A 24,222-nucleotide genomic window follows, 5' to 3' on the forward strand; every position below is an offset into this window, starting at 1 on the left:
GGCATTTGAGTGAATTTTTCAAATATATATTTTTAATTCAAACCTCATAAAATCAATTCATACTCTTTTTTATTAAAATTTTCCAAAATAAAAACCATAAAATCAATTCAAATATATATTGGATTCAAGTGATTTTTTTTATAGAGATAATCTTTGAATGAAAATCTACAAAATAAACAGTTTGAATTAGTAAAATACAATACGGAATGGGCCATACAATAGTGCCCTCAAATAAGTTTATTTGAGAGATCCCTCAATAAAAGCTCATTGCATATATACATTAAATGTTTGGAGAGTATGAATTTTTATAGAAAGTTCAATTTTGTTATTGGGGGTCATAACATGAGAAAGTGCAAGTTAAAAGGAGTAGCTTTAGACCTTTTTAGTCTCTTTTTTGAGATATTCACAAGGGCTCTGCTCTTTAATCGTTGTGTTCCACGCCAATAAAAACAATATTCATGCAAAAAAACTCACAGCATTCATGTAATTTGAGCAGCGTACATGGAGATAACACAGACAAAAACAAACTAAAAATAATTAATATTTATTACCATACTGAATGTTCCTTTTTTTCTTTTTTGACATTTTGTTCTTCACGCATATATAAAGAAAACCAATCTATATCAGTGTGAAAGAAAAAGCCACTTAAATGCAAACCAAGAGGAAAACAAATCCCCAGATGGGCACAAAAGAATTTGCCTATATATTATGGGAATGTCCCAACAAACTCTGTTCAATACCTACTTAAATACGTGCATGTATTCAGAAAAACTTATCAAGCAGAGATTTAAAATGGGAGCTGCCGCCATTGCCCAAGAAAAACAAGGCCAAGACAACCAGAACTGTAAGGAGGACCCACATCCAAGGCTGCATCCTTCTCTTACTGCGGTTGCGAAGAGGCAGAGGGATGGATTTTACCTTGGTTTGCTTTGTGAACTGCGATGATTTCTGAGACCTCTTTGTTACTGTGATAGGTTTCTCTTTAGTTTCAGACTGCTCTGGAGTTTCAGTTGGGGTTTCTGAGCTTGGTTCTGGAGCAGATTCTCCTTCACTAATACCATTTGTGGCCTTTGTTGTAGTTGCCTTCTTTCTTTCCTTCTTCTTCACCCTCTTCTCCCTTTCCTGCAAAAGATACAAGTCGTGCAGGGCCAATACTTAGAAGGCAAGAATATTGCATCAGGTGGAACAGAGATCCACATGCCTAAGTCTACAATGCCTATGAGAAGTTTATAGAGCTGAAAAGAAAGTGATGAAATTTTACCTTCTCTTTCTCCTCGGCTTCCTTCTGTGCTCTTATGGCAGCTCTGGCTTGGGCCTTCTCTGCTATTCTTTTCTTCCTCTCTTGTGCTTCCTTGGCTTTGGCCTTCTCCTCCAGCCTACGCTGCTCTCTCAACCTAGCTGCTGCTTCTTCCTTTCTCAATTCCTCTGCCTTTCTGGCCAACTCTTCTTCCTCCTTTGTTAGTTTAGGTTCTTCTACTTTTTCATCTTCAATCTCATTTCTTCCAGAAGCAGTTGCTGGGCTAATTTCAGATGAAGCAGGTTTCACAGGCTTCTTGGTTTTAGCTATCTCAATTTTTGGCTGACCAACCTTCTTTGCAGATTTGTCATCTGGCTTTTCAGATTTGTCATCTGGCTTTTCAGATTCCACAGGGGCAACTCGTTTTGCTTGTTCAGGAGTAGAAAGCACTGTTGCCAAATTATCCTTGGTTGCTCTAACAATATCAGGTATTATAGGGGGCTCCTCATCAGGACCAAGTGAGCGCCCATCTGAGGTTCTCAATCTCCTCAATGTACTCCTGTTGTTGCATCTGACATATTCTTTACGGAAATCATCATTTTTATTCCAGAGTTCCATAATCGTTTCCACCTAAACAATTGAGTTTCAGCCAATGCACAAATAAGCTGTTTTTCCAGATTCTTCAACAAAATAGGTTGGGGAACACACACGCACACACAAAACAGGACTCCATGAGCTAACCTGATTGATACAAAAATGTTGCAGTTGTTCCCTATCTCCACTCAATGCTAAATTATTAGCAACCTTTGCATCATCCTTGTACCTCCAAAAATATTTGTTCTGCAGATTCAAGGAATAAGGGGTTAGTATTTCTTTTCTAAATTTGCATCTATTTATTTCAAGGGTGAAGGCAACAAAGAGATAAAGGCATTGTACAATTGAAAACATGACTTATCAACTGGAAAAACATGTATAAGCAACCTTAAACATGTCCCCCTACATGTGACATTATACAAGGAACAGTAAAACATGTTCCACAGTCTGTCTGTGTGTGCATGTGTAGAGAGAGAGAGAGAGAGAGAGAGAGAGAGAGAGAGAGTATAATCCTAATAAGCAATTAGGGAATACAAACACCTTGTCATATTGTTGTTTCCTCAGACTCTGTAAATGTGCGTATGCTTCTTGACGAATGTCATCTGCAGCTCTAAACTGAGAAAGTAATTCATTCAGCATATTGTTTTCTTCATTAAATTTCTTTTTAGCAGCTTGAGTGACTGTCTCTGCTTTCAGAAGATTGTTTCTGAGTAGATCCATCTCCTTCCTCAGAACCTGTAATAATGGAAAATCAGATAAATAACTGAACAGCTCATCTGCGGCACTGACAAGACTTTGTCTAACTCTTACAGTATCAAACAGTCTTATCTCTATTTTTGGTTACTAGAAAATGTATACTAAAATTCGAAGGTGATTAGTTGTTTCTAAGTGAATTAGATCTCATGATGACCACCATATGAACAATTAAACACAACAATCCCCCATACTGGCTAGATAAGAAATAGAAAATAACAAACAATTAGAAAACACTACCTTTGAGCGCTCTTCAATATGGTCTTTCTGGTCTAAAGCTTGTTGAACTTCATCCTGCTTACCCAGGCTAGAAGAGAGCTGTTCACGAAGTTGCTTCATTTGCTTGATTTCGCGAATATATTGCTTTTCTTCCTTCAAAGGCAGGGTCTCATGCTGCATAGTATGTTCCATATTGCGTATCTATTCATGAAACAAAGATAAAAAAAATTACAGACATTCAATACTTACAAACATATTCAAATATGCTATATAAATCTATGGCAGCAATCAATAGTGTTGAGGGGTAGACAATCGAGTCGCTTACTTTGCTATCCATATCCTCAACAGACATGGCATTCTTCACTTTGTTAATCATTAATTGAACAGTATCCATTTCAAGGCGTTTGGCCTTAAACAGGTCTCGTGCAGCTCTCTCTTCAGATCTAGCAGCTTCAAAATTGTCGAAATACTCCTTACAAGTGGCCTGGCCATGAAAGAACCCCAACAGTTAATGCGAGAAGATACTAAAATCGAACTACAAAATACAGTTGAAGCCATTTCCAAAAGATTCCTCACCCTTTCCATTTGGATTTTGGAACGAATAGCATCCCGGCTTTTAGTTTTTTCTTCAACGTGTAACTGAGCTTGTTTAATCTGTTCTTTCAAATTTTCGTCATCATATCTTGGAACCCTAATCAAGAAGTAGAACGGCCTCTTTTCTACCTCAGCACCTTTATTCTGTCCTTCCAAAGCATCAGTAGTGGAAACTTCCTGGGAAGATGTTGAGGCTTCAGATCTGTGAATTCCGTCAGTGGACTCCACTACCTCACATGTCGGTTTAATGTCACTATCAATTTGCACATCATCCAATTTGCAATTTAGTGGCCTGCCACTCTCTTCAGAAGAGTCGTTCAGAATCCTGGATTCAGATGTGGTACCATCATCTTCAGGAACATCTCTGCTTCTCAGAACAGATGTACTGTGAACTTCAGACCCTGGTTTGTCATCAGCATCTGGTTTAGCAGGCAAGCTAGCTTCATTTGAATTGTTTTCAGCAAGAGATAAAGGGGGGCTAGCAGCACATTCAGCCTCCAAATTTGACAACCCAGAATCTACATCCACGGCATCATTAGATATCTTTTCTTCACAACCAATAGAACCCGGGCTGGTCTTGGGTTCTGATATCACATCATTAGCTGGACAACTTGACAGAGTATCACTCACAATGGGTGCACTCTCAAATTCAACTTCTGATTTTGAATTAGGTTCTGGTATTGCATCATTAGCTGGGCAACTTGACAGAGCTTCATCCACAATTGGCACACTCTCAAAGTCTACTTCAGATTTTGATTTGGGTTCTGATATTGCAGTATTAGCTGGGCAACTTGACAGAGTATCATCCACAATTGGCACACTCTCAAAGTCTACTTCAGATTTTGATTTGGGTTCTGATATTGCAGTATTAGCTGGGCAACTTGACAGAGTATCATCCACAATGGGCGCACTCTCAGGTTCAACTTCTGATTTTAAATTGGGTTGGGAGATTGCATCACTTTCTGGGCAAGTTGACAGAGTATCATCCCCAATGGGCACAATCTCAGGTTCAATTTCTAATTTGGAATTTGGTTCTGACATTGCATCATTAACTGGGAAACTTGACAAGGTATCCTCTATACCAGGCCCACCCTCAGCTTCAATTTCTGATTTTGAATGCTCAAGAAGGCAAGGACTAGGGCTTTCACTGCTCTTCTCATTTAGGTTTACAGCATCAGCCCCTGCCATCCCATCATCAACAGTGCAAGTTGAAACATCTTCAGTAGGTAGAGAAACCTCGTTTTCAACATCTGGATTTCCTGTTGTATCATTATCAGCAACAGTTGAAAAGCTTTCACCATTTTCAGTAGGCACTTTCTCACAACTCTCAGCATTTTCACATGACCCGTTCTCATCAGGTGCATCAACCAAGTCATCTGTAACTACGGGCTCTGAAATTCCCTCTTGAGCATGAACAATAAGCAAGCCATCTTCAGTATTTTGATCAGGGGCAGTGCCATTGCCAACTTCTGCTGCCAACTTGTTCTCAACTTGGAAGGAGGCCTTTTCACAAATGACCAAGGCAGGCAAGGCTTGGCCATTTTCAGAAGATACATTTTGTTCAGCTGGATTTCCTGGAGTGTTATCATGAGCAGGACAAGCAGGCAAGCCGTCCACAATTACCTTGGACACAAGATTACTCACAACTTGCTTATCAAGCGGCGTTGGAATTGAATCATGCTTCGACCCTGGGCCGAGATCCCTTGAAGCATCTTCCACGGGCATCTCCTTGGCCAGTTTCGGATCTTCGTCACTTTGAATATCACAATTTGTAAGAGAATTCTGTGGAATGGACTCTGCAACCTCAATCGTCATCTCCCCGTCGGCAGCCTTGTTTAGTGAATGAGGTTGGGGAGTATCCTCCTGAGAATCAGAAACACTCTCTCCCACCTTGACCTCCATGTGAAGGCTGCCATTTTTTTGAACCCTGCCGTTGAGATCAGACGACTCACCAGGATCCTCAGATATGATGGCATCGCCTCCGGTCACAAACACATATGAGGAGTCGGCGTCGTCCTTGGAAATCCCATTCCCATTCTCATTCTCGTTCTCGTTCTCGTTCACGTTCACATTCACATTCAAAACCTCACCTTTAGACACCTCAGATTCACAGGCATCGCGGTGCACATCCACCTCTGCCGTCATTGTGATCTAAATCAAAATCCAACCACAACCACAACGATATGTATCTATTTCCAAGACACAGTTACAAAATTTCAAAGTTAATTTTCATTTATCTATTTATAATTCCGTTAAAAGCAACTGAATTGAGAATTTAGAGTGAATGAAAATTGAAGAAAGCGTCAAAGCAGTGCAAGATCTAATGTAAGGAGAGCAGATGGACTTACCGGTGCAGATCGAAGCAACGGGTGTGAATGCAATCGAGCCGAGCAGATCGAGAGCTAGATCAGCCAACCGACATCAATGTGGTAGATTTTAAAGACTGGATGAATCTTTGTATGTATTGTATAATGTATGAGGGGTGTTTGGGAATTGGGAAAATAAGCTACAGCCCAGAGAGAGAGAGAGAGAGAGATGTAAAATTGTAGATTGGATTTGGAACAAGAGAAACAGCTGGCGAGGGAAGAAGAGCAGGAAGAGAGAAGAGAGAGAGAGAGAGAGTTTGTGTCGTGAACTTGTGATTGTGTGTTATGTTTGTTTTTGTGTTACAACTTTTGGTCACTAGAAAAGAGAGACTCTCACTAAATAGCAAATCCATTTGTATTGTAGCTTTCTTCTTCTACTTTAATCCTTATGCGGCTCCTTGTGTTAGTAATTAATTTGGATTCAAAAATCAAAGATACGTCCACGCGTTTTTCCTTTTTTTCTCACATGCTTTTGTTTTTATTTTTCCTCATCCATCGCCCACCGTATGTCCCTCCCTATCAATATTGAATATTCACTGTCCATTTCCCTTTTCAATATGTATTCAATTATTTCACCTGTTAAAAATAACTATTTCATGTTTCATAATGTATCACTAGTTTTCGTGAAATCTGTATACTACTAGTATTTCTTTTTTCATGAAATTTGTATACTACTAATTCAGTTCATCCAATTCACTTCAATTCGACACTATTTGAACTTTTTTTTTTGGTTATATTGAAGAGAATCGAATCATTGATAGCTTAAAAAAACCCGTTTAGTAGGTTCATTTTTTAAAACCTAAACTTTAAAAAAAACTCAAAAACACCTCATTATTGAAAAAAAATAAAAAATAATAAAAAAAGAGATTTTAGAGTTTTTACTCTCTCTCTCTCTCTCATATGTCTCTCTCTTTCTCATGTCTCTCTCTTTCTCTCTTGGTGGTTTTGGGTCGACGTCATTTGCAGCTCCGTCAAGGTCTCCTTCATCCACTACCTTCTTAGTCTGACCCGACCCCACCCAAAATCTTTTCATGTTTTAGGTTTCTAGGGTTTCCATTGAAACCACACAAATTTTTCCTTTTCTTTTGTTAATTTCAATTTGAGATTTTTATTTTAATTTCAATTTTTTTTTTAGATTTTAAAAATAGTTTGGAGTTCAATACCAAACAAGTTTTTAGATCTTAAAATCACTATTTGATTTTTTTTTTTTTTTTTAAGAATCAAGTTTTTAAGTTTAATTTTTTGAGTAGGATACCCTAATATTTTTAATAAAGATAATTAATTATTTCCTAAATCTATATATATATATATAGCAAAATGCAGAGAATGGTGAAACATTCAAAATACTAGAAAATGTCCTTGGTTAATTCAAACATTAAGTATTTAAATTATTAATTAAACGAGGATAATATGGTAAATTCACATTTTTTATATTAAAAAAATTAAAATTAAAAACAAAATCAGATAATATGTCATACTTTTATAGAACATAACTACCCATGTTATCTTTTATTAATTCTAAAAATAAAATAAAAAAAGAAAAGGGAAAACCAATTGACACATGTGTGGACATGTGTGCTAGTATAACGCAAAGTAAATAGTATCATATTATGTAGGATTTTTTATTATTATTATTTTTTATAAGGAAAAAAAAAATTACAAGACAGCCTAGCGGGCAAGAGCGCCCGAAGAGGTCAAAATAAAAGGGGGTCCTAATAGATAACGGGAGTCCAAGCTCCCATAAAACTTGATTAGAAAAACCACGACCTAATTTTGCAACCGCATCCGCCATGAAGTTAGCCTCCTTAAAGACGTGTTGAAACCGGACACTTGCAACAGAAGAAGACAGGGCCCAAATATCTTGAATAATCTGTTGGATACACCAAGGGGGGTTAGCTTTACCCTGGATACTATCAATGACGAGTTTAAAGTCCCCTTCAATCACAATTTGATCCCATCCTCTATCAAGTGCAACGGCAAGACCATCACGAAGAGCAACACATTCAGCAACATTAATGGAATTTTCGCCAATGTTGTTGGAGCCTGCAATGAGGACCTGCCCCTCGCTATCGCGAATGACAAAACCTGTGGAAGCATGAGAATTCATAAAAGACCCATCAAAATTGATCTTAATCCAGCCGATTGGAGGGGGATGCCATTTAATCATCATGGAGTCAGCTGAGTCAAGTCTGGCCTTCGAGTTAAGCCTCCAAAAGTCCAAACCAACACAGGCAACAACATGAAAGTAGCTAGCTGGGGTGGCCTTAGAGTCATGGAACACCACATTATTCATAGCCTCCTAGATTTGCCAACAGATAAGGAGGGCTTTGGAGAGAGGGTCCAAATCTAACTTTGTGGACGTGGGGCTCAGTGAAAGAAGCCAAATGTATAGATCACCAGTCTGTGAGGGGAGGGGCATGAGATCAGGAGAAAGAGCCTAAACATCCTTAGCATACTGACAGTCCATAAACAAGTGTTGAATAGTTTCAAGTAAGCTCAGACAAAAGGGACACATCGAACTGATATGTTGCATGAATCTATGAAGCCAGGCTCTCACTTGAAGTCTTTTACGAATGAGCAACCAGGCAAAAATCTTCACTTTCAGAGGAATGTTAAGCTTCCAAACTTTCTTAAGCATGCCCACACGAGGGTGGGATGGCTGGTCCTGAAATTGCAAGTTGTATGCACTTTTGATAGTGAAAGAACCATTTGGATTGGGACCCTAGATCAATTTGTCCTGCATATTAGATCTTGGCAAAGGAATAGATAAGATTTTCTCAGTCAAATCATCATCAATACATAAGATAATTTACTTTTGTCACAGCTGTTGTTTATGATAAAGTCTGAAACTTTTTCATCAAGATTCAGCGAACTTCTTTGGTGCTCAGGAATGAGATCAAGGAAGGGGAACGGCAAAACCCAATGGGAGGTCCAGAAAGGAATAGAACCGCCATTACCCACCACCCATCTCAAACCTTTACACAACACCTGTTTAGCATCCAAAATTGACTTCCAAGCTACAGAATGATTAGATTTTTTCTGCATACTAAAAAAATGTTCATATCTTAAATATTTTTGAGAAACAACCTTGACCCATCAGTTGGAATGGTCAGTAATGCATTTCTATCCCAGCTTAGCAAGAGCAACAAGATTAAAATGATTGGCCATTCTAACTCTAACGCCACCAAGATCTTTGGGCATACAGACCTCCTTCCAAGCAACAAGAGGAGTACTGTCCCTGCCCCAAAAGAAATTCCTACAGCACTTGTTCATCTCTTTGATCACCTGAGGGGCGCACTTAAAGCAAGACATGACGTGATTAGGCATACCAAAAACATTAGATTTAATGAGAGTTAATTTTCCAGCTCTAGAGAGAGTATTAGCTTTCCAGCCAGCAAATTTTGAACGATTCTGTCAATTAACTTTCTCGCATTTTGGGGATCTTTCCAAAAAATGATGTTGTGAATACCTAAGTATTTGCCTATTGTGGTCATGTGTTGTATCTGTAAAACAGTACTGATATTGTTCTTAACATGAGATTGGACTCTGGGGGAGAAGTAAATTGTAGATTTATGGAATTTTATACGCTGACCAGAGGCCTTAGCGAATGCTTCCAGGACAGCAAGCACTTTCCTGGTAGCAGCAGGCGTGGCCTTGGCAAAAATCAAGCAATCATCAGCAAAGACTAGATTAGAAATTCTATAACCATGAGGAGAAGAAAGCAAATCAACTTGGGTTCTAGTCGACTCGGTTAACTTGTTAAGGTGCCTAATAAAGGGCTCCATGCAAATAATAAACAGATAAATAGATAAGGGATCCCCTTGTCTGATACCTCTGGAAGGTGCAAAAAAACCCTCAGGGTTTAATTAAGCAAGCTCTTATATAGTTCCAATCTAGAAGGTCATAGGCTTTACCATTCTGGGCAGGGGCTGGAAGTGCTACTGTCTGGGCCCATTATGAAAGGGGCCCAATTTTATTTTATTTTTAAAAATATAATTGTATTATATAATATATTATTTAATATTTTTAGAAAAAACAAAAATTTGGATAACATTAGAACATGTTAAACTCCTTGATGCACTGCATTGCACCCCTTCCACTCCTACATGTTATAATCTTTCTTATTCCTCTTCTTCTATTCTAACCTAAATTATGCTTTCTGTTTGTAAATTGAAGAGATTCGAAAATCCAAAGTACGGGCTTTTATTCAGTGTGAAATTAGTACTTATAAAAATTAATCGAATGTAATTGTTTATTATCTAATATCAACTCAAAAGGAAAATACGATTTTTTTTCGGAGTTAGGTTTGAAATTGTTGTATGCATAAATAATTGTATTTTGCGAGGGGGTTAGGTTTGAGTTTCGTAGGGTTGAATGGTTGCATAATGGTATAGCAAATGGTACAAAATAGCAATCATTCGGCTGTTTATAGGTTAAAATTTGTTTTTTTTTGGGGACATAAAGTTGGAAGAGAATGGTCTTTTGTAATTTCCTTTGTACATATAAAAAAGAAGAAGATATCAAATAGCGGGGATCGGTAGCTCATCAATCATGATTCATGAAATGAATAAGATAAGATTTTCTTCGTCGGTTGTCAATTGCTTTATGTTCATTCATTCATTCATTCATATGAAAGACTTGATTCTAGAAACAAAAGGGCATATGGGCAAATCTCACCAATAGTTATATAGTCAGCTGAAAAAAGTTTTTTTATTTTTATTTAGGGTGGTGGGACCAAAAATAAAATGCAACAAACGCGTGAAAACATAAAAAGAGGTAAGAGTCTGGGCCCAACTCAAATATGAAATGTCAAAAGAGGAGGCACCGGGGGCTTCTCTGTTTTTTTTCTGGTTTGACATCTGGATAAGGATCATATTTCTTTTCCCAAAAAGATAAAACTTTTTTTTTGTTTTTCGGAAAAGATAAGGAACCTGTGTTTCTTTTTATAATTTACCACTAAGGTCTCTTCATCATCAGTTATAAGCATACATGCAGTGCAGCAGAGAGAAACCTCATGAGGCTGGAGAGGTTGTGTGTGCGCGCGCCTGCGTGGTTAATCTTTTGACAGTTTCAGGTCTTGCCAATTCATGTCTCCAGAAGTCTATACGTTTTTTTCTTTTCTTTTTTTAATTCAGGTCTTGCCAATTGAATATTAGTTATATACATTACTTAAGTCTGAATTAGAGCATGCACACGCATGATGCATGTGACTTGACAGACGGCAGGGATGGAAGACCAGGAAGACCAAGTTGATCGATCAAGTGGGTTTTATATTTACCCAGAAAGAAGGGAAAAAAAAGGGAGGGGTGAGAGAGATCTCAAGTGGATATACCCTAGGAATCTTAAACCAAGTCTAGTTTTGGCAAAAAGTTATATATATATAGAAAGACAAAGGTTGAACTAGTCTAATACTGCTCTTGGCCACATATCTGCCTGGCCAAGTTGCCATCCAGCTAATTGTTGCGATTGATGATGAATTTGATAATATGACTACCAGTGGCAGCCTAACATACAGGAAAAATATGGTAGATATGTGGACTAACATTTGACAGCGCGACAAGCGTTTTGGTTGACCTCATACAGCCTAACATAGACAGGCATCTTCGAATATTCATCTATGAAATATTTGTTATTCATGCGTGGCCCTGGCCAAGACCTGTCTCCAGATTTAGAGGATTCTAGGCAAAATTTAAACTAGAGCTCCTCATATAATATAATTTCTGATACGACTCATTACACGACTCGAATCCCGCATGAAAAAAACAATACTTAAATCCGTACGATTAGTAATTGAGTAATTTTCAGATCAACCATTTATGACCTGTTTAAATTAAAATTATGATTATTAACTTTTTTATATATTAATTAAATTAAAAATTATGACAGTTGTTTCCTCACCCGTAAATCTAGAATTAGAAATTACAGAGCTGAAATCACGAAGGTGTGGAGAAAAAAAATTAGAAACGGGTGTCATAATTGACGGCTATCAAAGGAAACAAGGAGAGAAAAAAAATCACAACTTAGAAAACAAAACACCCGGCTGTGCCAATTTTCTTTCTTCCTATTTCTCTCGATCTAAACCTATCTCCTCCAACTCAGAAATAAAATGGCCTCTTCATTCCCATTTTCTCTTGATCTAAACCTAACTCCGCCAATACATACGTGGGGGCAAGGAGCTGCACCAGTATAGATGTCCTACTTTGCTTCGTCACGAGAACCAGTTACCGTACTCCTTGACAAATGATGTTACCATTTGAGTTGTGAGGAGTTTGGTGATTCCATGGGATGTGCATGTGCTGGGAACAATGAATGATAACTAGATGGTGAGTGATTTCATGACACTAAGCGTGCAAAGTGCGGCGTCAGTCGCGAGTGTGGGTCATCGTCTCATTGTGAAATCTCATGAGGTTCAAGTGCTAAGAGCTCAATTGGTGATAGAACGGAATTTAGTTGAAGATTGTTAGAGATTTATAAGGAGATTGAAAAGGGAGAGGGAAGAGATGTTGGAGGAGAAGCGACACCAACTTGAAATATTGCAGGAAGAAAATCAAAAGCTATCAAAGATGGTAGATTTTTACTCTAAAGGACATGCAATAGCAGCTGGAGGCCTTGGATCGACCGGGCAAACGTGCGCGATGAGATCCAAGTTTTGCTAAAGCTAAGAAAGTGATGTTTGGAAGCTCAAGTGATGAGCCCCAAAAAGCGGTGTGTGAAAACATAAGAGAGGAGATTCAGAGGGCCAAACTAAAGTCTCCTATTGTGGAATCAGGAAGCGCACCATGATGTTGTTGTTGTTGTTTTTTAAAAATTAATGTAATCCCTTGTTTTCTCTTTTTTTTAAATTTTTTTTTTATCTTTTAATTTTAATGACACAAATTAATGTACTTATCATCCAACTATAAATACTCACAAATGTACAATATATTGGAAACTACAAATGAGTAAACAAGTTATTAACCAGGTAACCTGTTTAAGACAACCTGAACCTGACACGACACGACACGAGACGTTTATTAAATGGGTCGGGTTCGGGTTGAGTATTCTTGACATGTTTATTATCATGACACGACACAACCGATTGCCAGGCCTAATATAATATAAAAATACTATAAAAAATTTGCCATGACTTAATGTAATAAAACAATTTTTTATAACTAAAATTCATCATCAATTAGCATGTAATAACAATCAGAAATCAAATTCATAATTTTTTTTAATGTATGAAGAAAGTATGTTTTTCTTAGGAGAAAGCGTATGGATGTGATATATATCACTGTTATGGCTCATTTGAGACTGCTTATGTAGGAGGCACTTATGCTCACAAAATGCTTCTAGCAAAAAACACTTTTATTATATAATTGTTGAAATTTTCATAAGAAATGGAAGTGCTTCATGGAAAAGCAATTGGGAGTGCTTCCTGAAGAAGCACAGGACATGTGCTTCTCCAGAAAGTGCTTTTATGACCCATAAACACTTCTAAATTTTTCTCAAACGTTGTCAGAATTGCTTTTGGTTGTCAAAAAGCACTTTTAGCACTTTCAGAAGCACTCCCAAATGTAGTTTAGTTGAATCTTTCCTCTTTGTTTTTTTTACGTGCTTCTATTTTTTAAAAACTAATTTAATTTTTGTTGTTATAATGAAAAAGAATAAAAATACGAATATAATGACAACACTAAGACTCAAACCTAGGTCTTGTACCAAGAAATATGCACTAGAAACTTTTGTGTCAAAGTGCTATACACTGGAGTATATATATACCGTTTTTATAATATTAATATATATACTATAAAGTAAAAATATTTTGGGAGCCCTAAAAAATTGGGGACCCTGTGTAGTCGCGCCACTTGCACCATGCAAGGGCCGACCTCTTCTCTATTCTATATATGATTTGTTTTGGTTGTAAATCATACTATTTGTCTCAAGGGCGTTTTTCTTTTTCTTTTTGGATTTGAAAAAAAAAACATAAACGAAATTTTCAAATACACAAGTTAAGAGACAGAAAACAACACACACTTTCTAAGGCTCTGAAAAAACAAAAAAGAAAGGGTAAGTTTTGAAGCATGAGCAAGCACTTGTGCCTTGTGGTCATCATCGGAATGACTTAAATATTTTTTTGGCTTGAAAACTTATTTGTTTGATGATGGGCACAGGCACACACAGCTAGCGCATGAGTGATTCAGAAAGTGGACCCAAAAGCATGTCCTATAGTTATAGTGCTCACTTCAAGGTGCTGACTTTTTTAAAAAGCAATATGATTGGATATGAACCATTCGATTTTTGACCTAAAACGTAGGTGTCAGTGTAACACGCTGCCATCTGTCACTATTTCATTCATTTATATTATTTGTGCACATACGTCAGGCCAACTTCATGCTTTGTTGATAGGTGACCAATTATAACGTGAGGTTTTTTTTCCGGAGGGAAATTGCAATTTGCATGCCGTGGTGTTTACGCCTAATTTCCTTTCTACACATGAGGAGCTTAAAGGGAGGAAATATAGATGTATTCAATGTTTTTTTGGGAGGTGGAGGAATCAAACCTAGAACATCGGTCGCAAGAGTTAATATTCTTGACCAATTTAACTACAAATCTCTTACAAAAATATAGAAAAAAAAATGAAAAAGAAAAGAAAAGGGTATAATTTCAAGTCAAGGAAGGAGCCAATGGATGCGACATAGTACAGATGAGGCAGATTTTTTTCTTTTTAAAAGAAGGGGTTGCTCAATCGTCCATTCTTAAGCAAGCGTGCCCATCCTTATACGTTTTATCCAACGCCCATGATCCATCTAAAAATTCCATGGGAGGGGCTTGGGGAATCTTTTGGTAAAGATATTTTATATTGGCATTTGGCATCTGGCATCGGCCGATCCGACTGCACGTTCACGATATGTGGGGTCATGATGTAGCTCCTTTAAAATTGACATTGACTCATTGAGCACGTAACTTTAATCTCGACTCATTTATTACCTTACAAACAAACAAATCAACTATTTTATTATCTAAAAAACATAGGGTTATTCTTTTTATTAGTCCATGAACTTTGACCCGATTTGAAAAATATTTTTTTGGGCTTGGCTTTTGGTCTGCAGGAGTAGGTCGTGGTGCGTCTTGGGGCTGGAAAGGAATTATTGAAGGACATCGTATCCTTGAGGCTAGGGTAAGGTGGAGGGTCGGCAATGGAGAAAGCATAAAGATCCATGGCGACCAAAACCTTATAAGTTTCAGGTTGATTGTTTAATACCTTAGCTGGTGATGCTAATGTTCGTGTTCGCATTTAATAAAAGTATTTGATTCTTGGGAAAAAAAGAAAAAAAAATGGTCTTACCGTCAATTTTATTAACTTTTTCTGTTAAATGCAGGGATAAAATGGTATTTTTGTATTATTTTTAATTTCCAATTTCTGAATATTCTTTTCACCCAAAAAATAAAATAAAAAAATCTTGTTCCTATCCTCAGTCAAACTAAAAATTAAAAATGAGTTATTATTCCTAAAAACTTGAATTTTTATTTCTTAGTTTGTTTGGGTTTTAATATTTTTTTTTCTTCATATTTTAATCAATTTAAAATTATAAAAATATAAAAATACCATTTTACACATGCATTTAACTGAAAAGTTAACAAAATTGAAGGCATGACTATTTGTCCTAACAAAATTGAAGTTGAAGGACTAGGGGAACGATTTTGAAAATTGAGGAACTCAAATGCAAATCGGGTCTAAGTTTAGGAACTAATAAAATGAATAATCCAAAATGATAAATACAAACTCACCGCTTCTACCAAAAAAAAAAAAGAAATCAACATCAAAATCAAATTATTTGGGTGAGGTGGGAATTCTATTTGCAATCAAATCTCAATCCCTTCTATCCCTTGGTTAATGCATAAAGATTCTCCTCTATCTTTTTTCTGGTTGGCAACACTAGGAAGAGGTACAGGTGTTTTTTCAAACACACAGTACCATAGGAATTGAACTCGAGACCACCGATTTGTAAATTAAGTCATTTTTAAACTGGTCTAGATCCTATTAACAATGCTAATTGTTAATTAATTGATGAGAATGTTTCGATAAAACCAAAAAAAGAAGAAAAAGAATTGATAGGGGAATGAACGCGTATGCGTGGCATGCAATTTCAAATGCGAGAGAAGGACAACAAACAATAAGAAACAGAAATTGAGAATCGTAGAGTGAAAGATAGGTAACCGCGTCAGTCAGGTAATACTCTATTACTTACTCAGTCAGACTATATACAGCGTACAGCGTAGTCTATTCTATATCTATACTAATACCAATATAAAAACAAAACAAAACAAAAAAAAAGAAAAAAAAAAGAGAAGCTGGCACGCAAGCCCATTTGCATGATAATTAACAGCTGGAAAAGCAAAATTAGGTTTCAGAAGGAAAATAGCAGCAGCAAGCAACCCACCCACCAAAGCTTGCTTCCCACAAGAAGCCACATGTAATGTAATTACTAATAACTGAAAATTATGAAGACAAAGAAGAAGATGACTAGAGTATACAAAAGATTGGCATGAAGTATTTTGCTTTTGTTGTAAATAGGCCAACTTTGCTATTATTTGAGAATGAGGAACCGAACCTAGAACCTCGATGCATGGATAAATACTCTTAAATACTTAAGCTACAAGTAACCTTGAACAATAAGCTCGCCTTCCTTTTCCCTTCTGTACAGAACATTGGATCTTAAAACTCTACATAACGTTGGGCGCAATAGAAGTTGGTTCGGGCTTTGTATAAAAAATCTGAACCAAGTGCTTGTCTAAAACTCCATGGGCCTTGGCTTAGGACATATTATGGTGGGCCTGCAAATCCTCACTCCACCAGTAATAATCCTGTTGCATATTCTTCTAAGGCCATCCCCACGATGGTTGAGGCTCTAAAAATGGTTTATAGAGCCTAATTTAGAACTCCGATAGAATCTTTGCTCTAAAGAAATCTCTCATGATGGAAGGCTCTATATTCATGGCGAGCTCTATATTTTTTTATGATGTAATTTGATTTACGTGGTTTTTTTTTTTTGGTTAACTATTTTACTTTAATGTTTATTCATGTTATGTTAGTTTTTTTTTTTTTGTGAACATTTCAACCAAAAAAAAATCAAAATTTGAACAAAATTTGGAATAGAGCTGTTCAAAACAGCTTTGCAATTTTGGTTCATGCATGTTGACCGTTGGAATAGAGCTATGGAAACAATTGAATTTTGGTGAGCCAACATGCAATCAACAGCCAAGTTTTTGGCAAGTTGATCATGTACAGTCGACAGCAAGTGGGAAATCAAACAAACGTGGGCTGCAGCTTTTTCAATTGGTGGCTCCCACTTGGTTTCAAGGGTTTCAACCAAGCTCACACATTTATCTACTACTCCGGTTGGGCTTTAAGTTTTAGAGCCCCAAATTTGCACCATTGGAGATGCCTTTTTAGAGAGAGTTTGTATATATTGAAGCCTTGTGGTGGTTGAGCCCCAAATAGAGCCCCCATTGGGGATGGCCTAAGATAAGGATGCTGGGAAACTATAAGCTCTTCGATAATTAACTTTATACCATCTAATAATGCCAGTGATATGGGAGGAATTTACTAATTATTGACTATACAACAGAAACCATTGCTGTGTTTTCGACAGTCGTTTGGACTTGCAAAGTTGTTTATAGCATTTACATAGTAATACAAGCCAAAGAGGATTACATAAATTTGAGTACTGAAAGCACGTTGTTGTGTAGGGGATCAGAAATGTGTTCAAGTAGGTTCTGTACAGGACCTTTACCTGTCAATGCTGCTTGACTGTAGAAGCCTAACCAGGCTACCATCGCTAGCCGCCCATTTTTGATCTCTTTCACCTTCAGCTCTTCAAAAGCTACAGGGTCTCGGGAGAGGTTCAAGGGATCAAAAAGCTCTCCTCCTGGGTAATTAACATCACCTGGAAGGTAAATTCCCAACGGCTCTAATGCTTCAATCCCACAATATCTTGCATATTCTGGTCCAACCTAGTCACCATCAAATGTTTGAAATAAATGAAAAACATGTCCACATTTCGAGTTGCGAAAGACATGCTTCAATCAGAAATATGAGAAGCAAATCTGTAAAGCAGGGCTATATCTTTTGGCCAGTAGAAAAAGGTTTTAGAACCTAAAACCTCAGATAATTAAGCTAGTTAATAATTCATCCTTTTTATCAGATTACCCATTTAACACCATGAATGGTTCAATTTTGGAATGGTGTGGTTGTCATAAATGCAGAGATGCATGCACACACAATCTTTGCATGTAAATGTGATCAACAAAGTATGAAAATGAACTCTTCCGGACTATGCTGTAAAGACAATCTCCCCTGTGGGACAATGAATTTTTCTGGACAATGCAAGGAAACAATTTTCATTTCCAACATTATGCATGCTAAATTCTATCACAGAAATGAATGAACAATATCCTTAAGAATAAGTTTTTTCAGGTTCTTGAATGAGCCTTCAAGAGCCCCATTCCAGACAAACTAAAATCAACTAAGCATAATTGGAAACACCTGGTTAAAATGATGGAATCTGAAAATCTAGCTCTTTCTAGGTACAGTCCATGAATATGTAAGACAAGATGGGGGCTTTAAAATTTCATTACCATCAGGAGGGCTTGGCATATGGCTATAACAATCACTCCTTGGCTTCCAGCTACATGCAGTCCCGGGATGCCTAGGTAGTCCAGTGTATCTCCCTGGTGAACATTGATAAGCCAAAAGGAAAATAAAGTTAATAAAAACAGTTCACCTCGCATCTGTTCATACCAAATTAAATAAGAGGTTTATTTAAACTCGTAAGACAGATGACAGTCAAATCAGGGGTATACAGGAACAATTATCCCCTAGCAATAATGGATCGGAAATAGTTGAGAATTTTCAGCTGTTATTCACTTCAGGGAGAAACTTAACCCACTGCAATCTACTTGCAAATTATGCCAAGATATATCACAAGCCTGGTAAGGACCTACCCATTTCTATGCCAACTTTTAACAATATCTGCATGTGAGCCTTACCACAAACATTTGACCATATGTTGTAAGGATCTTACACTGACAAATAAGTTACAAACAGTTTGAAAAAGACAAAATCATGGCTTGGAGACAAAGGAAACACTATTTAAACCATAAATCTCTGCAAAAGGTAGGGACTTACAAACCTAACAAACTTGTGACATTATGTCCACGCCATGGTAGGATGAAACAGAAACCGGAAAACTGATAACCTAAAACATATTGTGAGCTACCAATGTATTAGCAGTTGAAAATCATTTGGAAACTATCTCCACCATGACTCTCTATTTGATTATCCATGAATTTGGACCAAATTGGCATAAGTTTTTTTATTTTATTTATATTTTATACACCTATCATTTCCGCTAGATATAGTCATCATCCCTAGAAAAATCAAGGTTCAGTAGGCTCAAGCTGGCCTCCATTTTCTTGAGCAAACCTATGCCGTGGCCTATGATTAGATTATACAAGAAAAAGGATGATACAGCCAGCCCAAATAATACTTACCAAGAAAATTGATCAATAAAAAGGTTAGTCCAATGCAGAAAATACTAACCTTAAGTTTTGAATAGCCAACTCGCCACCATACAGGTTCAACAAAGTGAAAGGCTCCCAAGAGGTCCAAAATTTCAGGAATCAAGGCACCAAGGGCTGCTAGCATGGCCCAACGAGCATGGAGTATTTCGAAGCTGCAGGGTAAATTACATATTTATTTAAAGCCATTTACAACCAATGACATAGTTAGCATAGTAAAACACTTTGAAAACAGTCTTCCTTTAGATGAATCATTGCAGAACTGGACACTTAACCCTCCAGAGTAATACGAAAGCACTTAGACAAGATCTATACAATATTGTGATTCCGGAAATTTGAAGGGATATATCTTATAACACTATGGTTACCAAAGCCTAAATCAACGTACAAGAGTTTGTCACCCTAATTCTATTCCAAAGTTCAAAATTGTGAAAATTAGCATAACAGTTAAAATCATATGGGATTCTGGAGAAAAATTGAAACAGATATTCAGTGAGAAGATTATATTCAAGATGATTCCCTGTGTCATAAAGAGACCCAAGTAACTCTGACTTACTTAAAATATTTTTGGAAAGCCACAGGATCCCTGCTCAGACCTACAACATCAAAACCATAATCCCCAGGTAGTTCTCCAGTCAGATATGCAGGATAATCATAAGGAATTGGACCAAGCCAGCGGGGACGCTCTTCTCCATACCACAAGCTGTGAAACAGAAAATATACCATATAGTGAATCAGTGTTTACAATAAGTTACAAATTCTATACTGATCTTCTAATTTGACATAAGCTCGCGAATAATATTAAATTTTTTTTTTTTGGATTTCTAAAACCACAATGTTTTTGTTTTGGTCAATATACAGTTATTAGTTAGCATAGTTGTTAGTCCCCAAAACAAGGTCCTCAATGAAAACAGCAAATGGTTAGTTTTCCAAATGATGACATATTTTTATGAGACCTGAGCAAATGACATACAGAAAATGATTAGGCCAATTCTTAGATAGAAATGTGCACCAAAAATAGGCTCAATAGCTACTGATACTATGCTTCCATAAATCATCGATGGGTTTGTATAGGAGAGACTTGTCACTACTACTAGAGAGAACACATGATTTCATTTTTCCATCAGAGTGCAAACACTCTTTTATATGGCATTGGCTGGCTACAGCTACACTACACTACACAGATGGATGGATGGACATGGATGGGCATGTCCTACTATTGCAAGTGATAATTGGGATCCAACAACTGTCTCTGGCGATCATAATTTTATCTCCGTAGAGAAATAGAGAATGGCTTACCCGAAAATTACCTCTGTTTTCGAGCCTTTTCGGCCAAGCCCCTAAACCTGGAAGAATTCTCAACTGCAACTTTCTTCCTTTCCTCCAATCGCCTCTGCAGCGACTCTCCGACTGCGCTGTTGGCTATGGCTTTCACAGCCGTGAATGGAATCGCCGAGAACACCAGAACTCCCACAAGCTTCACACCAATAAATATATGCAACGTTAATTAAGAAAAAGAATTATAACAAACAATTGGTACTGATGACAGAAAGGGAGAGCGGAGCGGACCTCTTGCCATGAAGCTTTGCAAACAGAAGAACGAGGCTTAGTAAATGTGAGGTTGGTGGGGGATTTTAGAGCCAGAGAGTGAGGATGATGAATGAATGAGGAAACTGAACAAGGCGAAGCTCGTGGCTGAAGCAGCGCCATGCTGTATTCTAGTCGGAGTTAAGTTTATAAGTTATGTTTTGTTTTTCTTAATCAAAATATAAGTTATGTTATGCTGGTGGTGGAAATGGAAGAGCATTTTTGTTCGGTTTTGTTTGATTTTGCAAGACTTGACTTGGACAGATTTCTACCCCTCCCTCACATATGCCTATTTAAATCCATCAAATTTTGAAGGCGTTGTGTGAGGTTAGTTGACCAAGGCAATGTGCCCATCTCTACACTCAAATTTAAGTCCCTCCTGTTTTCTTGAAGAATGGAGCAAAGCCTGCAAAGTGTTCGACTAAATGTCTCAAAGGAGGAGGCTGAGAGAAGTGCAAACCTAACAGATTACATCCCCAATACTGCCCACACCACATGTTCCACTATTAGTTTAAGTATCAGCAGCTTATGTAAAAAAATAGTTGAAAGCTTAATCAGCATTTGATTTTGCCTCATCAAGAAATATTCCTGGATCCGTCACCTTTCACCTTTCTTCGTAGATTAGATTAACGAGTAAAACAAAGGATGGGCAGTAATTGTTAGTAAACTGTAATGTAACACCAATCCATCCATGTACAATGATGGGCATCACAAACAAGGACACCAACCAAACATAGCATACATATTTCTAATTAGGATATTTGGGCAGCATACAAAGGAAAACGCTTACACAAGCACATACTACCTAGACATAGAAATTAATACAATGCAAAGATGGATGATGATCGGGAATTCAACATGCTAATTAATTAAACAATTTTAATCTTCGTAGATCCGGCACTCGTCGGTTTCAGGGTTGTCTTGACAGAAGGACTCGAGAGGATCTTTGTTGGTCTCCAATTTGAGCCTGAGATCGGCCTTGGCTTGGCTGACCTCCTCCACCTCGTCCCAGGCGACCTTGCACTCGTCGGCGATGGGATCTCCCTCGCACACTTGCTTTGCTTCCATCACTTTCTTCTCTATCATCTCCGTCAGTTGCTTCTCCCTCATCTGCGTCCCTTTGAACTTCCCCTGCACCCCACCACTTTTCGTCCCACATTTTATCATCCTATTCTTATTATTATTGTCCGATCTCAGGCACAAAGAGGAAGAAGAAGGCGATGATAAATCATTAAGCTTCTTCTTCAAATAAGTTTCAGACAAACACATCACACCCGATCCCGATCCTCCTGATAAACAAGCCATCTGCTGATCTGATTGATCCTGCAATCTTCACTTCTTCTATGCGTCCTCCTACCTACAGCAACCTAACAAACAAACAAACAAAGTCCATGGGCCTATTAATTAAACCTGACTGCCCTGCTCCCTATTCAAATACGTGGGCCCTTGACGGATTTACCTAAATACCCCAATAAAATACATCTTTCCTTTTATCTTTCTCTGTTTCCCGTAGGGTATCATTGGTACGTCCATGGGAGGCATAGGATAAGGTTATTCATTCCATTATTTGTCACGAGACACCAAGGAAGCAGTATCCTTATCTACAACAACAAACTCTAGCTACTCATATAAAGTCCAAGATGAAATCTTCCAATCACACAACACAAAAAAGTGCCCTTTTCTTTTTTCTTGTGCTCCTGTTATCACATTTAATAACCAGGCGCCCACAAAAGCCCACGGTTTTTATAGACCAAAAATCAAACACACACAAAAAAAGCCCACGGTTTTTGGGTGCCCCTTTCTATTTATTTGTTTTCTAAAAACTCAAATATCAAACATTAGATTTCCCAATAAAAAATAATAAAAAATCAAACATTATGATTTTTAACTCAAATGGTCTCTAAATTTATACACGATTTGCATTTTAGTCAATTAATTAAATTATCCGTTCAAATGGTCCACATACTCTTTATTACTCGGGCATTTGGTCCCACCAATGTTGTCTTCAAATGTAAGAGTAAAACCCCACATCCTCATCCTTGGCCAGCCATCATCTTCCCCAGCTAACATGGTCATCATCTTCCCAAACTTGAAAAATCAATCAAACCCAACCAATTAGCTAGAGGATCAAAAAGAGAAATGGGCGGGGAGAGATGACCATCCTTCCACATCAATCTAAGCCACCCATTCCTCTCTATATGAACCTCCCCCTCCAACCTCATTCCAATCTTCCTCAAACCCAACCAAAGAAACAATCTTTAGGTCGTTTAGCAATAGCGTCATATTCAAAAGCAAAAGCAATAATATCCCAAATTCCCAATACTCAAGTCAGTTGCTAGACTTGGTCTAATTTGCTTAGTTATAGCTGGGTTCATGGTGCTTCAAGTTATGGTTGATAAATCTGAGGGTTTGGAGCTGAACCCATTTTGCATGTGCTAGGGGATGGGGTTAGGGAGTTGGGATCAGAGTGGGGGAGAATGAGATTAGGTTGGGGGTGGGATGAGTTTTCTTTTGTGGTTATCAAGTTTATCACATCTTCGAATGTCTTCAATGTTCTGACCTTCAAAGAAAACAACATCTATACTTCTAATTCTAGCTATAGGATCTCATAACCTGTAACTGAATTCTTCATTCCCATATCCCACGAAGATCCATTCTTTCGACTTCGCGTCGAGCTTAGATATCTCGTCTTTAGGAATATGAACAAAAACTGTACAACCAAACACTTTTAGATGATTGTAGGAAACGTCTTTTCTCGATAAGAACTTGTTCGAGACATCACCATTCAAAAGAGCTGAAGGAAAAAGGTTGAATAGATCAACCGCAGTCATTAGGGCTTCACCCAAAAAGCTTTTGGGCAGCTTGACATGAGATAACATTGTTCTTATTCTTTCAACAATTGTTCTATTCATTCTCTCAGCTATGCCATTATGTTGAGGAATTTTCGGAACATATCTTTCATGCCTAATTCCATTACTTCTACAGTAGTTTCTGAATGCTCCCATATATTCTTCTCTGTTATTGGTGCGAATACATTTCAAGCTTCTACCAGTCTCTCGTTCAACGCTAGCATTAAACCACTTGAAAACTTCATACACTTGATCTTTTGTTCTAAGTGCGTAAGCCTATACCTTCCTAGAATGATCGTCAATGAAAGTAACAAAATATCTTGCACTACCAAGAGTACTAGTAGTCATAAGAACACAAACATCAGAGTACATAACATCCGATACATTAGGTTTTCTTTGTGCAGGTTCATGTTGAAACAAAGCTCTATGTTGCTTTCTAGCTAAGCAATGCGTGCATGATTTT

General features: G+C 37.5%; 3 protein-coding genes and 1 pseudogene across 3 annotated transcripts; 1 reads left to right on the forward strand and 3 right to left on the reverse strand.

Annotated features, from left to right (window-relative positions):
• Positions 1-528: 528 nt before the first annotated feature.
• On the reverse strand, positions 529-6,080 carry LOC103336606 (calponin-like domain protein). The gene is made up of 8 exons (XM_008239666.3): positions 5,746-6,080; positions 3,380-5,586; positions 3,129-3,287; positions 2,825-3,004; positions 2,372-2,566; positions 1,979-2,077; positions 1,262-1,867; positions 529-1,122 (listed from the first exon to the last, which is right to left on the reverse strand). The coding sequence occupies exons 2-8, from the start codon at positions 5,540-5,542 to the stop codon at positions 763-765; spliced, it is 3,762 nt and encodes a 1,253-aa protein (XP_008237888.2). The 5' UTR covers positions 5,543-5,586; positions 5,746-6,080; the 3' UTR covers positions 529-762.
• A 5,562-nt stretch (positions 6,081-11,642) lies between these two features.
• LOC148915466 (uncharacterized) lies at positions 11,643-12,625 on the forward strand (annotated as a pseudogene).
• Positions 12,626-17,326: 4,701 nt separating this feature from the next.
• On the reverse strand, positions 17,327-21,405 carry LOC103336607 (Chlorophyll A-B binding family protein). Its single transcript, XM_089041558.1, has 6 exons — positions 20,893-21,405; positions 20,634-20,800; positions 19,880-20,026; positions 19,346-19,478; positions 18,382-18,474; positions 17,327-17,757 (listed from the first exon to the last, which is right to left on the reverse strand). The coding sequence occupies exons 1-6, from the start codon at positions 21,031-21,033 to the stop codon at positions 17,455-17,457; spliced, it is 984 nt and encodes a 327-aa protein (XP_088897684.1). The 5' UTR covers positions 21,034-21,405; the 3' UTR covers positions 17,327-17,454.
• Positions 21,406-21,604: 199 nt separating this feature from the next.
• Positions 21,605-22,294, reverse strand: CP12-3 (CP12 domain-containing protein 3). The gene has a single exon (XM_008239668.2). It carries the CDS (start codon positions 22,213-22,215, stop codon positions 21,790-21,792), a length of 426 nt encoding a protein of 141 aa, XP_008237890.1. The 5' UTR covers positions 22,216-22,294; the 3' UTR covers positions 21,605-21,789.
• Positions 22,295-24,222: the final 1,928 nt, after the last annotated feature.

This window comes from Prunus mume, linkage group LG7 (genome assembly GCF_029339155.1).
Source record: "Prunus mume cultivar Tortuosa linkage group LG7, ASM2933915v1, whole genome shotgun sequence".
NCBI classification, from domain to species: domain Eukaryota; kingdom Viridiplantae; phylum Streptophyta; class Magnoliopsida; order Rosales; family Rosaceae; genus Prunus; species Prunus mume.

Excerpts from the sequence above, each read along its gene's own strand:
- LOC103336606 (XM_008239666.3), bottom strand. The coding sequence starts at position 5,542 with ATGACGGCAGAGGTGGATGTGCACCGCGATGCCTGTGAATCTGAGGTG. Across the intron at positions 2,078-2,371 it reads GGAAACAACAATATGACAAG|AACAAATATTTTTGGAGGTA; the intron begins GTGTTTGTATTC and ends TTGAATCTGCAG. Across the intron at positions 1,123-1,261 it reads AAGCCGAGGAGAAAGAGAAG|GAAAGGGAGAAGAGGGTGAA; the intron begins GTAAAATTTCAT and ends TATCTTTTGCAG.
- LOC103336607 (XM_089041558.1), bottom strand. The coding sequence starts at position 21,033 with ATGGCGCTGCTTCAGCCACGAGCTTCGCCTTGTTCAGTTTCCTCATTC. Across the intron at positions 20,027-20,633 it reads GAAAAGGCTCGAAAACAGAG|CTTGTGGTATGGAGAAGAGC; the intron begins GTAATTTTCGGG and ends TCTGTTTCACAG. Across the intron at positions 18,475-19,345 it reads TTGGCTATTCAAAACTTAAG|GGAGATACACTGGACTACCT; the intron begins GTTAGTATTTTC and ends AATGTTCACCAG.
- CP12-3 (XM_008239668.2), bottom strand. The coding sequence starts at position 22,215 with ATGGCTTGTTTATCAGGAGGATCGGGATCGGGTGTGATGTGTTTGTCT.